This window comes from Mustela nivalis (assembly GCF_964662115.1).
Source record: "Mustela nivalis genome assembly, chromosome: 12".
NCBI lineage: Eukaryota > Metazoa > Chordata > Mammalia > Carnivora > Mustelidae > Mustela > Mustela nivalis.
Window position 1 is genome coordinate 67,035,625 of NC_139031.1, and position 20,046 is coordinate 67,055,670.

Sequence of the window (20,046 nt, forward strand, 5' to 3'; positions counted from 1 at the left end):
TCAGGAAACTAACTGAGGGTGGCTAGAAGTGGAGGGTGATGGGAGAGAGAGGGAGGCTGGGTGATGGACATTGGGGAGGGTATGTGCTATGGTGAGTGCTGTGAATTGTGTAAGACTGACAAATCAGAGTCCGGTACCCGAAACAAATAATACATTATATGTTAATAAAAAAAAATAAAACCCTTGTACATCAATTTATTGTATTTATATATATCAAATATTACATTTATTATTTTTTTAGAGTCTAGGCCAGTTACTACAATGCACCAAATCTAGATTATAAACAGCACTGATAGTTACCTTCCTGTATATGTTTCTTAATAAACGAATAATAAGAGTTTCCCTAATAATAGTTCTATAGGTTCACAAGCTATACAAATGTACACCCTCACATGATACTGGATGTTATTTTCTGAAGTGTTTCTAACAATTTATACTTTCACCAGCAGTTTGAGATACAGAATCTTTAATAAATCTTGACAGACTTCATATTTTTTGCCACTGTAAAATTTAATTTCAGTCACTAAAGTAGGTATATAATGGTATCTCACTATGATCTTCATTCGAAATTCCCAAATTAGAAATGTTTAAACACCTTTCAGATTTACACTAGGATTTATGTTTCCTCTTCTTTGAAATGCCTGGTCATGCTTTTCTTCGTTTTCTACTGAATTGTCTTCTTCTTCTTTTTTTTTTTTTTTTCCTGAATCCTTGTATGTCTTGGATGTATGTTATAAATATTTTCTCGTTCATAGCTTGCTTTTTCTTCTATAAGGTATCTTTTTTTTTTTTTTAAGATTTTATTTATTTATTTGACAGATCTCAAGTAGGCAGAGAGGCAGACAGAGTGAGATAGGGAAGCAGAGAGCCTGATGTAGGGCTCCATCCCAGGACCCTGGGATCATGACCTGAGCTGAAGACAAGAGGCTTTAACCCACTGAGCTACCCAGGCACCCCTGTAAGGTATCTTTTGATGAACAGATTCTCTTAATCATAAGGTATGGGAATTTATCCATCTTTCATTTTATGGTTAGACTTTTTATTTTTATTTTTTTATTTTTTATTTTCAGCATAACAGTATTCATTATTTTTGCACCACACCCAGTGCTCCATGCAATCCATGCCCTCTATAATACCCACCACCTGGTACCCCAACCTCCCACCTCCCGCCCCTTCAAAACCCTCAGATTGTTTTTCAGAGTCCATAGTCTCTCATGGTTCACCTCCCCTTCCAATTTCCCCCAACTCCCTTCTCCTCTCTAACCCCCCATGTCCTCCATGCTATTTGTTATGTTCCACAAATAAGTGAAACCATATGATAATTGACTCTCTCTGCTTGACTTGTTTCACTCAGCATAATCTCTTCCAGTCCCGTCCATGTTGCTATAAAAGTTGGGTATTCGTCCTCTCTGATGGAGGCATAATACTCCATAGTGTATATGGACCACATTTTCCTTATCCATTCGTCCGTTGAAGGGCATCTTGGTTCTTTCCACAGTTTGGCGACTGTGGCCATTGCTGCTATAAACATTGGGGTACAGATGGCCCTTCTTTTCACTACATCTGTATTTTTGGGGTAAATACCCAGGAGTGCAATGGCAGGGTCATAGGGAAGTTCTATTTTTAATTTCTTGAGGAATCTCCACACTGTTCTCCAAAGAGGCTGCACCAACTTGCATTCCCACCAACATTGTAAGAGGGTTCCCCTTTCTCCACATTCTCTCCAACACATGTTGTTTCCTGTCTTGCTAATTTTGGCCATTCTAACTAGTGTAAGGTGATATCTCAATGTAGTTTTAATTTGAATCTTCCTGATGGCTAGTGATGATGAACATTTTTTCATGTGTCTGATAGCCATTTGTATGTCTTTATTGGAGAAATATCTGTCCATATCTTCTGCCCATTTTTTTTATATGATTTTCTGTTTTGTGTGTGTTGAGTTTGAGGAGTTCATTATAGATCCTTTTGTCTGTACTGTCATTTGCAAATATCTTCTCCCATTCTGTGGGTTGCCTCTTTGTTTTGTTGACTGTTTCCTTTGCTGTGCAGAAGCTTTTGATTTTGATGAAGTCCCAAAAGTTCATCTTCGCTTTTGTTTCCTTTGCCTTTGGAGACATAGCTTGAAAGAAGTTGCTGTGGCTGATATCGAAGAGATTACTGCCTATGTTCTCCTCTAGAATTCTGATGGATTCCTGTCTCACATTGAGGTCTTTTATCCATTTTGAGTTTATCTTTGTGTACGGTGTAAGAGAATGGTTGAGTTTCATTCTTCTACATATAGCTGCCCAATTTTCCCAGCACCATTTATTGAAGAGACTTTTTTCCACTGTATATTTTTTCCTGTTTTGTCACAGATTATTTATTTATTTATTTATTTATTTTTTTTTAAAGATTTTATTTATTTATTTGACAGAGATCACAAGTAGGCAGAGAGGCAGGCAGAGAGAGAGAGAGGAGGAAGCAGGCTCCCTGCTGAGCAGAGAGCCCGATGCGGGGCTCGATCCCAGGACCCTGAGATCATGACCCGAGCCGAAGGCAGCGGCTTAACCCACTGAGCCACCCAGGCGCCCCGTTGCAGATTATTTGACCATAGAGTTGAGGGTCCATATCTGGGCTCTCTACACTGTTCCACTGGTCTATGTGTCTGTTTTTATGCCAGTACCATGCTGTCTTGGTGATCACAGCTTTGTAGCAAAGCTTGAAGCATCCCTAACGTGATGCCCCCCATTTTATTTTTGTTTTTCAACATTTCCTTAGCGATTCGGGGTCTCTTCTGATTCCATACAAATTTTAGGATTATCTGCTCCAGCTCTTTGAAGAATACTGGTGGAATTTTGATCGGAATAGCATTAAAAGTATAGTTTGCTCTAGGCAGTATAGACATTTTAACAATGTTTATTCTTCCGATCCAAGAACATGGAATGGTCTTCCATCTTTTTGTGTCTTCTTCAATTTCTTTCATGAGTGTTCTGTAGTTCCTCGAATACAGATTCTTTACCTCTTTGGTTAGGTTTATTCCCAGGTATCTTATGGTTCTTGGTGCTATAGTAAATGGAATCGATTCTCTAATTTCCCTTTCTGTATTTTCATTGTTCCTGTATAAGAAAGCCACTGATTTCTGTACATTGACTTTGTATCCTGCCACGTTGCTCAATTGTTGTAGACTCCTACAACAAGTAGTTTTGGGGTGGAGTCTTTTGGGTTTTCCATATAAAGAATCATGTCATCTGCAAAGAGAGAGAGTTTGACTTCTTCATTACCAATTTGGATACCTTTTTTTTCTCTTTGTTGTCTGATTGCTGTTGCTAGGACTTCTAATACTATGTTGAACAAGAGTGGTGAGAGTGGGCATCCTTGTCATGTTCCTGATCTCAACAGGAAGGCTGCAGGCTTTTTACCATTGAGGATGATATTTGCTGTGGGTCTTTCATAGATAGATTTGATGAAGTTCAGGAATGTTCCCTCTATCCCTATACTTTGAAACATTTTAATTAGGAACGGATGCTGGATTTTGTCAAATGCTTTTTCTGCATCAATTGAGAGGACCATGTGGTTCTTCTCTCTTCTCTTATTAATCTGTTCTATCACATTGATTGATTTGCGAATGTTGAACCACCCTTGTAGCCCAGGGATGAATCCCACCTGGTCATGGTGGATAATCTCTTTAATATGCTGTTGGATCCTGTTTGCTAGGATCTTGTTGAAAATCTTAGCATCCATATTCATCAGTGATATTGGTCTGAAATTCTCCTTTTTGGTAGGGTCTTTGCCTGGTTTGGGGATCAGGGTAATGCTGGCTTCATAGAAAGAGTCAGGAAGTTTTCCTTCTGCTTCAATTTTTTGAAACAGCTTCAGGAGAATAGGTGTTATTTCTTCTTTGAAAGTTCAGTAGAATTCCCCAGTGAATCCATCAGGTCCTGGGCTCTTGTTTTTTGGGAGGTTTTTTGATATGATATTGGTCTATTCAGGAGGATCTGTCAACTCTTCACTGTAATTATATTAATTTTGCTTTATACACTTTAAGGTTAATTTATTTTATGCCCACGAGTTTAAAATCTTGTGACTTGAAACTTTTGTCATTAAAAAGTATCTGTATCCTTAACACTTTGCGTTACAATCTATTGTCTTACATCAATATGCCTTATCTTTCTTTAGTATTTGTCTAGTAAATCTTTTCTCATTTTAAATTAAAACCTTCCATAGCTTTTTGTTTTAGATAGGTCTTTTTAAGCAGCTGAAAGTTTTTTAAAGCCAATCAGAAAATCTGTGTTTACTTGACAAGTTTAGACTATTTGCATTTATTTTGATTATAAACGTTTTTACCATTGCACTTTTTGATTTCTATCTCCCTCACACATTTTTATAATATATGTGGAATATATATAAAAAGTGATTTTTACATGTACATGTATGGTTTTGTATAGGTAGATACGAACACATGTGTATGAGCATATACATGTGTGTGCATGTTATGTATGTGTGGGATATATATTTGGCATTAGAGGAGTTTGGTTTTAATTTTTTTCTTCTTCTGGTTTGGAATTCATCCACCCTAATTCTATCCTTTTAGCTCTTGCTCTTGATATTTTACTATCATCTTTAACTTAAGTTCTAAAGTAAGATAATACCTAAAAGAATAAAGAGGAACTTTAGAAAACTTTGTGATCTGGGAAGCCTGGGTGGCTCAGTTGGTTAAGCGGCTGCCTTTGGCCCAGGTCATGATCGCAGCGTTCTGGGATCGAGTCCCACATCGGGCTCCTTGCTCAGCGGGGAGCCTGCTTCTCCCTCTGCCTCTGTCTGCCATTCTGTCTGCCTGTGCCCTCTCTCCCTCTCTCTCTCTCTGACAAATAAAATCTTTAAAAAAAAAAAAAAAAGAAAGAAAAAAAAAGAAAACTTTGTGATCATATCCCTCTGAACTTACATGCTATTATTAGCCAGTTCTTTAATACTGTCTTTTTATAAAAAGTGTAAAAAGATATAATTTTATACACTTTCGATTTACATACCTCCTTAGGATTTTCTCTACCATTGCTTTTTATATTTCAGATCATTTTTTCTGAATTATTTCCCTTCTTCCATTTATGCTTTAGAAAATCCTTTATTATAAATCTATCCAGCAGTAAACCCTTACTGCTTTTGTTTATCTGAAAATGTTCTAAATTTTGAGAATAGACATTTGTCTGCTAGGTACACAATTCTAGATTGAAATTTCCTTTGTCTTAGAAGTTTAAAGTTACTATTCTAGTGTCCTCTGGCTTCCAATATTACCACTGAGAAATCTGCTGGCCCAAAGCTTTGCCTTCTACATACAAAGCATTGCAGCCTTTGGCATCTGTCTTCAGGGCAGCCTGAACCTCCACTGAGTGCTATTATTGTTCCCGTCTCTGGTTTTGACTCATGGTTTGTTCCTTTTCTGGGGAGTGTCTCCCATTTCCTCAAAGTCTAGAAATACATCAACAAGTATATATTTTTTAATCTAGGATCTAGCTGATTTGAGGTCAAGGGGCCCCCAGAGTATCTAGTTTGCACTCTGGCTGAAAGCAACACAAACAGAGCTTTTCTTGTTTGTTTGTCTGATTTACTGCATGACTTCTCAAGTTTTTAATATCCCAGCCTAAAGTAAAACCATCTAAAAGGGAGATATGATGTCCAGCTCTGCCCAAATTTATTTGACCAGAGCTTTTTGTAGAACTAGTCTTCCACAAAATGGAATTTGAGAAAAGAGTCCTGTTCTACAGCTCATTTTTTCTTTCCCTCAACACGGAGAAGAAAAATTCAAATGAATTATCTTCAATATTCCTACTCTTCCCAAAGAAACCCATACCAAGGCTAAAATAATAATAATCAGCCTCTCCAATATGCCAGATTTTGTAAGATACAAGAAATGTATTTTAAAAATAATAATGATAATACACTATCTCTGTCTTCAAGGTGTTCAGACAAGGGAACTAAGTAAAATACATTTTTGGCAAATATTCCACCAGCAGTTTGAACTAGTTTCTCAGCAACTGTCTCTCTTAGACTATGACAAACTGTCTTTGTTTCTTTTTTAAATGCACACAAATTTAAATGTATCTTGTTTGATAATTGTAGGTTAACTGAGCACCTCTAGAAAATAAAGACTGGAAACCTTGTGTTATAACCAGGGTTCTGAAACAATGTACCATATTGTACCTACTTTTGGCTGTAAACTAAATCATAGTTTTTTTAACTAACTGCTGCCAAATCCATTATTCTAATTTTCAGAAATTCATACTAGCCTAGAAATATTAAAACTGCTTCTTTGAAGTTAGAAATCTCTCTACTTTTTACAAGTTCACTGAAAGTATTTTACTTTAAAACTATGATAATCTCATATCATTAAATAGTTTAGATCTTTCTGTATAATTTTGTGTATATAAATACAAATGAAAAATACAATTACAGATATCAAAATAAATGAATAGTGGACTTTATCACTTACCCTTGTTCAAATTTAGAATCTATACTACCCTTTCCTAGCGGACAGAATCTTGAATAGCCAATGGACTCATCTCACAGGAATAGTTCCCAAGGATGTAGTGACTGTGTTGACTAGATACATACTTAGCTGGGAAGTCCCTCATTTTTTAACTCCTTACCACAGGGCAAATTGAGGGGAACAAGCAGATTTTCATCATAAGATCATTACCTATTCCCCCTACAATTCTAAACTTTCTTGTATTTTACTTTTCTCTCCCTGCTATCACCCACTCCCAATCATCCACAGTTGAAGACAGGGACTGGAATTTTGGATCACTTAAAAATGTATAAAAAGAAAGACAAGATGAGGTAATCCACAAAATATTAACTAATAAACAAATTAACAAATATATGTAGGGAGATCCATTCTTGTTAGTTTTCAAAGACAGATACATTTTTAAAATCAGAAATTTTCTATAAAAAGAGCAGAAATTTGTCACATTGTTGTTTTATGTATACAGTATAATTGTCCAGTGCCAGCAAAGCTGCAGAAAATTAGGTCCTGATGGACATTACTAATAGCAGTGTAAATTAAAATAGTTTAGTGCTTTAATCAGTAGCTTTAAAAATGTTTGTATTCTTTAACCTAATATTTGCATTACAGAGATTCAATTCTACAGAAATAATCTAAAAAGCAGAGTTTTCATGCAAAAATGTAATCAAGAATGTCCTTTTTTAAATTGTAAAATTAAGAAAAAATAGAAAATTACAAAAAGAAAAGAAAATTATATAAAATTATACATATATCCACTCAATAACACATTGCCATTATGAAGATACTTATATTGATTATATAATAATACGGTGAATTATGGTAAGTGATGGGGAAAGAAGCAAGACATAAATTGTACATGCTAAAAGATTACAAGATTATTATCACTTTTTTAAGCGATTAAAAAGAAATATGGCAAAATATGAAAAGAAGAATGAGGGATATTTGCTCTTAGTGTTCTTTCTAAGGAATTCTAAAATGTTTTTCTACTGAAAGAACTTACTATTTCTGAAAATTAGTAGTTTATGGTATAAAAGGTTTACTAATACCTTATCCACCACTTCTTCTTGTGTTCTCCATTATGTTCCCCATTATGGCTACCATCCCTTTTTCCCTCTACCTTTCCCAAAACCAAAGTAAAACTTTTATAGTTCTCTTTGTTAATGTGGAGAGGAATATTCCTCCTATAACTACCCAGTTAGTTAACTTCTAAAACAATAACCTAATGGAGAGAATAGATAAGTTTTACCTTATTTCCTTCTTCTTTGAATTGGGGATTGATTATTTTTACGAAAGAATAAAACAGCTGACGAATTCTTGAATCGCCAATAAATGCAATATGTTTATCTACAAGACAATTCTTTGCTTCACTGAAATCAACAAAGAAACATTAATTGCAGTAATAAAATCAGCATGTTGGCATTTCAAAGCACATAGTTTGTGAAGAAAGTAGTACAGGATTATCATACACACACTTATGTTGCTTTAGAGATAGGTGGCCCAGTTTGTTTAACCAACCAGCCTGTGGACGATAAACTAACTCTACAATGATCAATAATTACAACCCTCATTTATTAAGTGTTTAAGAGGCACTCTAAGTGTATTAAGTGCTTTGTATCTGTCATCTCAGAATAACTCCATGAGGTAGATATTCAAGCCCTAAAGCAACAGTCCTTCACTCACAGGCTACTTACTGCCTTGGGCCTGATTCTCTCTCACCCGAGTTAAAGAAACTTGGACAATTTATTTCCCTAATGCTTTTGGCAGGCATCTTCATCTGGGCTCGCCCCCACCTCCCCTCCTACCCCCACTCTGTCAGCAATTCTCTACCATCATAGGGAAAAGTACCATATAGTATTTTCTTTGCTTCAGTAACCGCTCTCCACTAGATATTAAGACACATGCTAGAAAAGAAAACAAGCAACAAAATGAAGAAACCTTACCTGATTTTGTATTTATGCATCATACAACTGTGAGGTTGCCAAACTTTCTCTCCGAGAAATCGGCCACTTGAGAGAAGGTATTCACATGAATCATTGCCTGTAATGGTTCAACAAACAGTGTGGTAAACAATAGTCATATTTTTGTATGTTGATTATCTGACTTCATGTAAGCTCTCTGAGATGAAAAAATACAAAGTTTTCTATGCTTCACTATACGTTCTAGGTGGATATTACTCATACATGAGAAGCACAGTAAATATCAATACATTAATATTCAAGAGGATAAGAGCCACTAATGACAGATGCTTCACTGTAGAAGGGACTCCTAATTTTTAAATGCTATATTTTTAAATGCTATATTCAGAACTGCTTTCTGCTTCAGGTCTTTTTCTAGGGACATGATCTCAAACTAGTCCTTGTATCTGTTTACCACTCCTACTTGAAAAAGAAAAGTTTAAGGAATAAAAAAGAAATGGCTTCATTAATTACTTTATTCAATTACTATAATGTATAATCCATTTGTACAACTGGAAAAGCAGTAATGAAGATATTTTATATAAACCTATTCCCTGGGGTGCCTGGGTGGTTCAGTGGGTTAAAGCCTCTGCCTTTGGCTCAGGTCGTGATCCCAGTGTTCTAGGATCGAGCCCCATATTGGGCTCTCTGCTCAGCGGGGAGCCTGCTTCCTCTTCTCTCTCTGCCTGCCTCTCTGCCTCCTTGTGATCTCAGTCTGTCAAATAAATAAATAAGTAAATTAAAAAAAAAACAACAACACACCTATTCCCTGATTTTCACAACTTTCCTGTGAGGAAGTATGCTAGCCCTATTCTGTAAATGTGCAAACAGAAGATTTATTTAAGAAGTTCCTACTGGGGGCGCCGGGGTGGCTCAATGGGTTAGGGCCTCTGCCTTCGGCTCCGGTCATGATCCCAGGGTCCTGGGATCGAGCCCCACATCGGGCTGTCTGCTCAGCGGGGAGCCTGCTTCCTCCTCTCTCTCTTTGCCTGCCTCTCAGCCTACTTGTGATCTCTATCTGTCAAATAAATAAATAAAATCTTTAAAAAAAGAAGTTCCCATTGAGCTTACCAAATTTTACCCTGTTATCATTTACAAAGATAAGACTTAGAACTATGTCAGCTACATGGTGGCTAAAGGCATATAGTATCGGTATCAATAACAAATGTAGATTTCACATTATTAATATTCAGCCTCTCTACTTCTCTTGATGTTCTTGCCTTCCTTTCTGCTCATAAGCCAGCCAACTCCTCCTAGTTTGGTTGAGGCTGTCATGGTTTCATACAGAAAGTTCCACACCTGGGAAACCCTTCAGTTTTGTATAATCGAGAGAGATGATCCCCCTTTTTCCTTTGGCCATTTTATTGGACATTAACTTACATGACTCAAGGAGTTTAAAAGGGAGTGGGAGGTATTAAAAAAGTCCAAATATGTCAAATGGATAAGGGAAAAACAAGATATTTAGAAAAGCCATGGGGTTATAATAAAATATATGTATTATTTAAATTACTTTCTAGTTCTTTATTAAAAGCCACAAATAGTTAAGGTCAGGAGAGAGGAACACTATGGCACAAAAATGGTACTGAACCATTTAGGGTGGGGACAGAGAACACCCAACAATATTTAAAGTAGATCCACTTATCTGGCCAATGTATAGATAAAAGGTGATACAAATACAAGATGGGTATGCATAAATAATGAAGGTGCTGTTATTTCAGTGTCATAAATTCTAAAATGGAACAGAGAGAGAAAGTGGAAATACTGCATTGTTGTGCTGGTAGAAAACTGGGTAGGGAAAGCAAAAATATAAATTATTAAAATTTTGCAATTATATATGTAGCCTGTGCAGGGCTTTTTTTTTTTTTTTGGTATTTCAAAGATTTTTTAATAACATCCCTGTAAGAAAACAATAAATAATCAGTTCTTAATTCTTTCCAATTATTAAAAACTAATTCTAGTTCTAAAAAATAAAATTAAGATACATAAATAATCAAGAAGGAGTAAAAAAAGGACTATAAGAACACACAATTAAGTTTTTTTCCTAAGAACATCCTTCTGCTTCATTCTTTTATAATGGTTCTATATTAAAAATCTAGTAAATGTTTAAAATTAGAATGAAAATTCCACACTTGTAGCATTTCTAACTCTTTAAATACACCTACAAACCAAGCAAAAAGTTAGTAATTTGTATTTTCTAAAAAATTTAATAGAAGTTGCAAATAACTAGGCATTAATTCTGTGGACTTTTTCTTCCTTTTCTTTCTTCTATCTCCCTTCCTTTTGTTGTTATTTAATTTTTGTTTTTTTAATAGAATTCGAAACAGAAATACACCTTCAGTATGTGGAATTATATTATTTGTTAAGTATCTACAGGGTTTTCAATATGGTTTTATGAAGTTGGAAGTACAATACCAACATCTTAAAATAACCAGTCTTTTCTCTATCAGAAAATGTGTTTTAAAATGCAGAGTTCTTTTTTCCTCACTATTACCACTCACACATTGTTTTTTAGTAGTTCAGCTAGTGGGAAAAAAAACCGGTATAGACTGATGAATCCATATTGCGCCCACCCCCTAAACAGATCTGGAGTTGCCACTAACCGAAAAGCACTAGAACCATCGTATTTTAGAAACCACTGGTCTTGGGACACGTGGGTGGCTCAGTCAGTTAAGTGTCTGCCTTCAGCTCAGCTCATGATCCCAGGGTCCTGGGACTGAGTCCAGCGTGGGTCTCCTTGCTCAGCGAGGAGCCTGCTTCTCCCTCCGCCTGCCACTTCCCTGCTTGTGCTTTCTCTCTCTCAAAATAAATAAAATCTTAAAAAAAAAAAGAAAGAAAAGAAAAAAGAAACTACTGGTATTTCCAGGAAAGAAACCTTTAATTTGCTAATGAATGCTAGTTGATGATGATGCTTCTTAATATATTTTATGATGCAAAGTTGTTTTTTTTTTTTTAGTAATCTTTGTATCTGAAATCGATAGCCTCTGTATAGTACTGGTTGAGGTTCTGTCAGAGGACAGAATGTTTATCAGCTATTTCAATAGATAGAATCTAATATAAAGAACTGTTAGAAAAGTAAAAGAACTGCTAACTAGACAACTGAAAAAGCAAGAGACTTTCTTATACTAGTCTGAAAAATAATATAAATAGTGGTGATAATAACTATTATTTAATCTAATTGAAAATAAATCAACCTAATCAAAAAAAGAAAACTCCCACAAAACTCCAGACTCTGAAACAAGCTCCCTTTTCCTGAGAGGTATTTTTGTACCAAATCACTAAATGTAATCTAGATGTTAAAATAAATTTAAGTCCCACATCTTTATCATGTATACTAAGTATACATAAATATCTGTTGGCACATATTTCCCTTTCAAAATCTACCCAGAAAAACCCCAAACAAAAGAAAACAAAAAAATCCCAGTCATTATTTTCATTTGTCTCTTATAATTTAAAACAACCAGTATGAGATGCAAGTTACCAAGTGCTCAGATGAATCAAGCTAGAAACAAAACAAAATAAAATACAAAAAAACTACACACACACACACAACTAAAGGGAGAGAACTATCTACTTCAGCTATCTCCAAAACTAAGATTATCTAGATGAATGGCTGTCCTCCTCCTCAGTCTATTATTTTAACCATAAGCATTTTGTCAATCCAAAGTCTCAGGTTTTTATGTATAATTTTTCTATAATAGAAAGATACTAAAAACAACCTGGACCCGGACCCCAGCAGCAGCTCGCGCCAGGCCCACGTAAGTATAAAGACAAACACGTGTTTAAAAAAAAGGCTGAGAAACAAAATATAACAACTAAAGAAAACATCTAATGTGCTAAGTAAACCATAACTTGTTTTTCCCTTTGAATAGAAGACCTCTGGCATTCTGTACCTTAGACTGGGAAAATCATCCTACCAAAGCTATCTGTTTCATACTACCAACCATGAAAATATCAGACCATAAAGTTTTTAACATGATTTGTGTAATGTTTGTTTGCCCAAAATTCAGCAAGGTCACACTTTGGTCTGTGTTGAAAAATCACCTTTTACATTTTTCCTTTGACAAACTAGGAGTGGCCTCTATTACAGATGCTGTCATATAGATCAGGATCTTTCTGGCAAAGAGAGAAAAGGCTAAGAGACCAAGAGTTGCTTCCTTTTTACTTTAATTTCTGAATTTTGAACTCACTTTTCTCCCAAACATGCAATGATATTTAATATTTGCATTTAATATGCCTGGTGACAGAAAGGAATTAGATCTCAAGAAAATTAAGGCATTTGAGACAAGTTTACTTTATCAATTAAAAAATTAAAATTTATCCAGATTGGAACTACCCTTAAGGCTATAGCTACTGGCCTCTTGTCATGGAAATGATGTTTTTAATCTGTAATCACAATATTAATGGACATTTTGTGATTTAGTAATGTTAGAGATTGAGAAAATTCAGAAAAATATAGTTAATAGGATTATTATTTAAAATGTCATTCTACCACTTTATATGAAAGTAATATCAATAATAAAGAAACCCCTCGGGGCACCTGGGTGGCTCAGTGGGTTAAAGCCTCTGCCTTCGGCTCAAGTCATGATCCCAGGGTTCTGGGATCGAGTCCCACATCGGGCTCTCTGCTCTGCGGGGAGCCTGCTTCCTCCTCTCTCTCTGCCTCTTTGCCTACTTGTGATCTCTGTCAAGCAAGCAAATAAATAAATAAATAAATAAATAAATAAATAAAAGAAACCCCTCTATCTTCTAAAGTTGAGATCAGAACATACTATTAGAACATGAAATTCAATGAAAACCAAAAGAACCAAATAAAAGGAGAAAAACATAAGGAAATAAGGACTTTGAGAATCTACTTGTCCAATTGTGGTTTATGGAGTTCCTTCTGTATGTTAAGCTCAGATGATTTAAAGATGCATAAAATGCCCTTGAAAGCTCACAGTTTTGTGAGCTTTCAAGAGATGGATACAAATTACTATGATACAACATAAGTGTGCATTCATTGCTATAGAAACACTAGATTCCTAATTCTTATTTCTGTGGTGGTGACATTTGAATCAGCCCTGAAAGAAAAATCTGCACTTTCTTTTAAGGAGAGAGGTCACTGCAGGCAGAGAAAATTAGGTATCTGTGAGATGCATAAAAGGGCAAAGCATACTGAGACTGTGAGACTGGAGTTTAGAAAGAAGGGAAAAGATAAACATAGGTAATAAAAAGTAAGTTGGTCAGATTTTGAAGTTTTACAAATTCAACTTTTAGAAAACCATTTTACTTGAAAAAGAAAACGAAAACTCAATTGGTACTGTGAGGCTGAATTAGTGTTTCTAAATGATTTAATCCATGTCCCTCTGGAAAATGCTTTCTCACTCCATCTTCTATACATCACCACTGTCTAAGGAGCTCTGAGAAAGGCAGTCCATAACCTAATGGCATGAGGCGGACTAACTGGGTTGTAAATCCTAGCTCAATCACTGACTAATTGTGTGTCCTTAGGCAAGTTAACCTCTCATGCCTCATCTTTAAAATGTAAATAATACCATAATTCGCTGGATCTAAGACCACTGATTATAAGACACATCACTATTTTATGTAACACTAGGAAAAAATGTTATCAATTAAACTTTGACATGCAATAAAGTTTTTAAGAATTTGTCCTGATTACAGAGATGTCAAAAATGGTGGTGTGGGAAGAAATATGGTAATTTCATCTACCTCACGGAATGGTTGTAAAGACAAAAGGAGTTCAAACATGTAAAACCCATAGTAGAGCAGCATCTGGCATATAATAAGTACTGAAAGTTAGCAAGTGTTTACCAAGCTTTACTTTCTTTGGTACATAATTCTTTCTTTCCTTTCGATAGTTTGTAAAGAAAGAGATACTGAAGATGGGTATTCGAGCTGTATTCACTCTACCTTGCCTGAGGCATCTGCACACCCACACACTGGAGATTTTAACATAAAGCATAAACCTTTGTATCTAATGTAAAGTCCTTTCTTATTCTAAAGATTTATGATAATGTGATTCAAGTGTAGGGTTATCTTTGTGTGAAGAACATTACATCTCACTCAGTTTGACTCTGCCAAAGCAGGAGGATGTCTAAAAACTTCTTGGTAGGATCATTATTTTTCCCAAACAGTCTCTGGCGCAAGTTCTTGACATTCAGTCTGGGCAAGTACACACACCAGGTGTACTGCTTCACACTGAAGACACCGAAGCACCTACGGAAGCTATGACTAGCTTCTGGCCGAGGCTTTATCAACAACCCCAGATTGCTACACTGACTCATAAAGTTCCATCTGACATTGTTTTCTCTGCTGATGACAGATCTTGAAAGGATGAAATACAGAATCTAACTATAATAATTAGTACCCAAGCTTATCAAAAGACAAAAGTACAATATAAAAAGGGGGGGACCAGATATTTATCTTTAGCACTGTAGCACTACAGTTAGAGCATTTACCTTCACATAGACAAAATCAAGTTGGGTTACTGTCATCTTATACCAGACATAAAATGATTAATAGTAGTTAGGAAATTTTCTTCAAAACAACCTTGAGTGCATCAACATTGCTAGTTTCACTTTACATGTGAAAGTGTCTGATTTCCGCTAGATCCACCCAGGATGAACCAAAGCCCAGCCAGATCTATGGCTGTGACCTATAGGAGGGTGAAAGAAAAAGGCCAAAGGGTATAAAGAATTTATCTTTTAAAATCGATTCAGTGCATTTATATACGGAGATATTCATCCAGTAGGGTACTAAAGATTTATAATCCTCGCAGGAAAAAAGGTAGCAAAACTGCTCAAAATACCCTACACTTTGAAAGATCTCCTGGGATGAGAACAGAGCTCAGATTCCAATAATCCACTTACTGAATATTTTGCAAAAGTGGATGCGAAGTTTAATGGGAATAGCGTTAAATGTGTACCTGTCCATTACACAATACATCTTGACCAATTAATCTCATAGTCACCCAGAGCTGTCCAGATAATGGCTTCGATAATACTAAGAGCCAAAAATAAAAGATCCTATCATTATTAATTTCCCTCAGCTTGCCAGCCTCTCTCCTAGTGGCATTTTAACAGAGAAAATAAAAAAAAAAAAAATCAATCAACAAGGACAAGTAAATATCCCTTGATTACTGAAAGATAACTCGTTTTGAAATAAGGTCATATTTCCTTTTACCCTTCACACCAATTTCAAAACCCACACGGAAGGCCTCCTTTCCAACTGCTTCCAACATAACTTCTTTGCCCACCTCGACTCCTGTCAACCCGTAACTTCTTTTCTATCTGCCCCAGCGCCTTTACTTTGTAAAAAGTGTGCAACCAGACCCTTTAAACGTTTCTGAATCACACAGGCTGGGTGATACCTCCTCCATTTGGCCAAGGGCATCTTTTGCCAGCTGTCGCCCGGGCTGCAGAGGAAAATGGGGCGGCCCTTGCCGCTGTCCAACAACAGCTCGGCTCTGCAGTACAGGGCAGAGGCCGGATTAAACAAAAGCCAAAGAGCCGGACCCCTAGGGCTCAGAATCGACGACCCCAACTCTGGCAAAGGTGCCCCTGGCCGGGCGGCCTCCGCCTTCGGCGTCCCGGGTTGGCCCCCGAGGTCCGAGGGTCCGACCTGGTGCACGCGAGGCCCGGGCCTGGTGCGGCTCCCCCGGCCCAGGTCGCGCAGGAGCCCGGACCCCGAAAGCAGCTCGCGCCAGGCCCGGATCTGCTGCCCGGACCGCTGCGCTGGCGGCTCTGGGGCCCCAGGACCACGGGCCCTTTCCTGGGGGCGGCCCGCACTGGGGTCCGCTCCGTCGGCCAGGGGCGCGGGGCCCGCAGCCCGGGCCACCTGGGGGCACGTGGGGGCACCGCCTCCCCGCCGGCCCCGCGCGCGGGCTGGCGGGCGGGCGGGCGAACGCGTGAGCGTGGGCGTGTGTTGGGCGAGGGGGGCGGCCTCCAGCCGCCGCGTCGCCTCCTCCCCCGGCCGGCCCAGGCAGGGGGAGGGCCCGCTCACCTCGGTAGCGGCGGGAGGCGAGGTGGCACGCTGCGAGGAGCAGCACGGCCACCAGCGCCAGCACCTTGGCGCTCCTCACGCTGAAGTAGTGGTTGATCTCCCGCTTGCCCAGGTTGTAGGCCAGAGCCGCCATCTTGGTTCCTCCATGACAACAGTGCGCGGCGGAGCGGGGAAGGGGCGCCGCACAGGGGCAGCACTGGGGCTGCCGCCGCCGCAGCCAGGCGAGGAGCCGCCGCCAGCCCCCGCGGCCGCCACCCGCGCCTCCCGCCGGGGAACCTGACCCCACCGCCGCGGCGCCCCGGGCCTCCACCTGCCCCTCCTCGGCCGCGGCCGCCTCGGCGGCTTTACCCCAGCCTCGCCACCCCTGCTCGGCAGTGCCGGTTCCCCAGGCGCCCTGGACGCCTGTCTCCTCCCCTTCCTCCTCCTCCCCTTTAGCCTCCTGCCTTAATAGCGGCTGCGCCTGCGAGGGGGGTCCGGATGCCCAGTGCTCCGGGGTCGCGGGCCCCTGACCGCTCTCCGGGGTCACCGGGTCATGGGCCCTGGCGGGCGGCGGCAGCGGCAGGGACATAAGGATGTGAGTAGAGGAGACAAGGGGTCCAAGTTAGCCCAGAAGCGAGTCCTGGGGCTTTCTCGTGTCTCTCTGGCCACTACCTGAGCCCAGGTTGGAGGTAACAGAACTACAGGTCACGTTATTCTACTCCCCCCTTCCCCAACAGACCCTTTTCCTTGCCTTTTTATGCCCCCATCACCACCCCCCCCCAACCAGGTGGATGTGATATTCCTGGCGTGTGGTCAGTCTGGCTGATCCCAGACGCTCGCCAGGTGTTGAAATTGCTGATAGCCCAAGCACCCAACCCACGAAGAAGACCAGTCAACTCTTAAACTTACTTTCCTGGCCCATTTCTCTTGAAACCTAAAAAAAAAGAAAAAAAATGCCCAGTTCCAGTGGGCGAAGGTACACCAAAGTACAGAGTAGAAGGTACAGAATGAGCCTAGCTTGGTGTAGGTGTTGAGGGGAAAAGATCCTCGCTCTTCATTTGTATCTACGTAAGGGTTGGCTGGGTGGATGTGCCAAACATTAAAAAGTGTGCTCACATGACAGTCATTCCTGCTCCTGAAGTTGGTTAATGTTTTGTGGTTATCGATAACGCAAGCATGCCTTTGCTTTTATTAAGTGTTAGCCCTCGCCCACTCTTTTTTTTTGGTCTCTCCTGTGCTGCCCTCCAGATGCAAATAGTTATTTACATTGCTTTCCTATCTATTTGCCTTGTTTAAAGTGAGTCACTGGTTAGGTGGGGTGTTTTCAAGTATTCTTTACAACTTTCCCATTTAGCCATTCCTGAACTTGTGTTTATGAACCCCTCTTAAAATTATAGAATGTAAGATTTGAAGGGACTATTGAGATCTTGTCATCCCAACTCTTTTCATCCAAGAACTCCTTTTATTATATTTTCATCCGTGGACCCCATATCTTGAAAGATTTTGTCACTTAAATGAAATCACATACATCACTGTCATGGATGTAATGCTAATAAGCAATAAAGTTAAATAAGTGTACAAACACTAGGCACTGTTCCCTGGAAATGGTCGCTTAATTTTGGCTGTCACTCTTCTGATCCAAGTTTGATCACATGCTGGAGGAATTAAATCAGATATTGTAAAAACCAGATAAATAACTCTGCTAACAGCATATGGTCCGCCAATAACATCCTAGCAATTTCTATGATGTCATCAACAGCAAATTAGAATTTCTGATCAGCGTGTGATAACCAGTGTTGGCCCGCAGGATTGATTTAATGCCTGCCAAAAGTAAAGAAACTTGACATTTTATTTAATTGCAATTTCCAGAAGGCTTTCTGAAATATTGTAAATAGCTTGTGGACTTCGTTCTTCCTTCCCTCTAGTTTAAAGCTAATCCCTCTCCTCTGCTTTAAATCTCTTCCCATCCCTTTCCTTGGGGTCTTGATGACTCCCATCAGTCATCCCTATGTCAATCGTCCTCTCTGTGTCTTCTTTAAGTTCTCCCTCTCTCCTGGCTATTTCCCTTCTCCCAATAAGTTTCTCTTTTTAATGAAATATATTCATGGACTATTTCTGTGTGTTTACTGCTACATCTCTCTTTTTTCTGTGACAAGTATCTAGAAAGAGTAATTGACTTTGAGGTCTCCACTGGCTCCACTCCCTTTCTCCCTTCTAAATAACTCTCAAATATGAGGCCTGTGCTCTAGCCTCTTGCTGTTGCCTTGGTTAAGGCATGACTTCTTGCCTGAATTTCCTATTCCTTTCACTTATCTTCCTCAATTCTGGCTCAAAAATCCAATCTTACTGCTTCTCTGCCATACCTCTAACCAGACTGAACTTTTCAAAGCTCAAATCTGATGATGTTAAAAACTAGATAGTGGTTCCATGTTGATTTGCCTACCCCTAAACCATCCAGAATGTTTAGTAATGCTCTGCAGGTTACCTCACCCCCTAATAATTTGATAAAAAGAGAAATCATCTGATAGGAACACTTACAGATGTGCATTACTTAAAAACAAAAACAGAAACAACTACAACATTTATCCGTCTTCTTCTAACCAAATATCTATTTCTCATTTTACCACAGGAGGTCATGGGGATAAAGAGGACAAGAAAAGGAGACGAAATGGAGCAGCCAGAACAGTAGGAGGAGCACAATTTTGAGGTGAGAATCTTCTGGTATAAACTGTTTGTTTCACTATATCCATTCATTAGTTTATATTGATCTAATTTTTTATTGTATAATTGACATCTAACATATTAATCTTAGGTGTGCAATGTAATGATTTGATATTTATATATATTTATATATGAAGTATTACACAATGATCAGTCACCATACATAATTAAAAGATTTTTTCTTGTGATGAAAACTTTTAAGATCTACTCTCTCAGCAACTTTGAAATACCCAATATGGTATTATTAACTATACTTCTTTTCAGATTTGGAAAATTCCTCCCTTCTCTTTCTAAAGCTGCCTCTTTCATCTGTATCTTGGTATATCCCTATTTGAGAACTTGGTCTCATAAGTTTCCCTTCTTTATTTCTATCTTCAATTTATTCCTCTTCACTGTTTGCCCTACATATAAGCTCAAATGTTTCCAACTTAAAACACTTTTCTTAATTCACTACACAATCTCTCTTCTCCCTATCAAACTTCTTTTTTTTAAATTATTATTTTTTTAAAGATTTTATTTATTTACTTGACAGATAGAGATCACAAGTAGGCAGAGAGGTAGGCAGAGAGAGAGAGGAGGATGCAAGCTCCCCGCCAAGCAGAGAGCCAGATGTGGGGCTTGATCCCAGGACCCTGAGATCATGACCTGAGCCGAAGGCAGAGGCTTTAACCCACTGAGCCACCCAGGTGCCCCCCTATCGAACTTCTTGAAGGAACAATCTGTGATTACCCTCTTTCCTTTCATTCTTTTCTTCTCTTTCTTTTCTTTCCTTCCTTCCTTCCTTCCTTCTTTCTTTCTTTTCTTCCTTTCTTTCACTGCTTAATTGATTTTTAAGAACTTGAAAACTGACTTCTACTCCTATAACTTTACTTAAATCACTTGTTCAAATGTCAA

The 20,046-nt window shown here is 38.6% G+C and overlaps 1 protein-coding gene across 3 annotated transcripts in view; it reads right to left on the bottom strand.

Annotated features, from left to right (window-relative positions):
- Positions 1–17,484, bottom strand: part of CASD1 (CAS1 domain containing 1) — a 58,056-nt gene extending 40,572 nt beyond the window's left edge. The window contains exons 1-3 of one of the 3 annotated variants that reach the window (XM_082693625.1): positions 17,341–17,484; positions 8,437–8,533; positions 7,743–7,863 (exon numbers count right to left, since the gene is read on the bottom strand). In XM_082693625.1, the coding sequence (XP_082549751.1) occupies positions 7,743–7,863; positions 8,437–8,533; positions 17,341–17,353 (231 nt within the window). In that variant the 5' untranslated portion in view covers positions 17,354–17,484. Of the gene's footprint in view, positions 1–7,742; positions 7,864–8,436; positions 8,534–16,452; positions 17,035–17,340 lie in introns of those variants that run through there. The other 2 variants (XM_082693624.1, XM_082693623.1) reach the window with 2 other exon arrangements.
- Between the last annotated feature and the right edge of the window lie 2,562 nt (positions 17,485–20,046).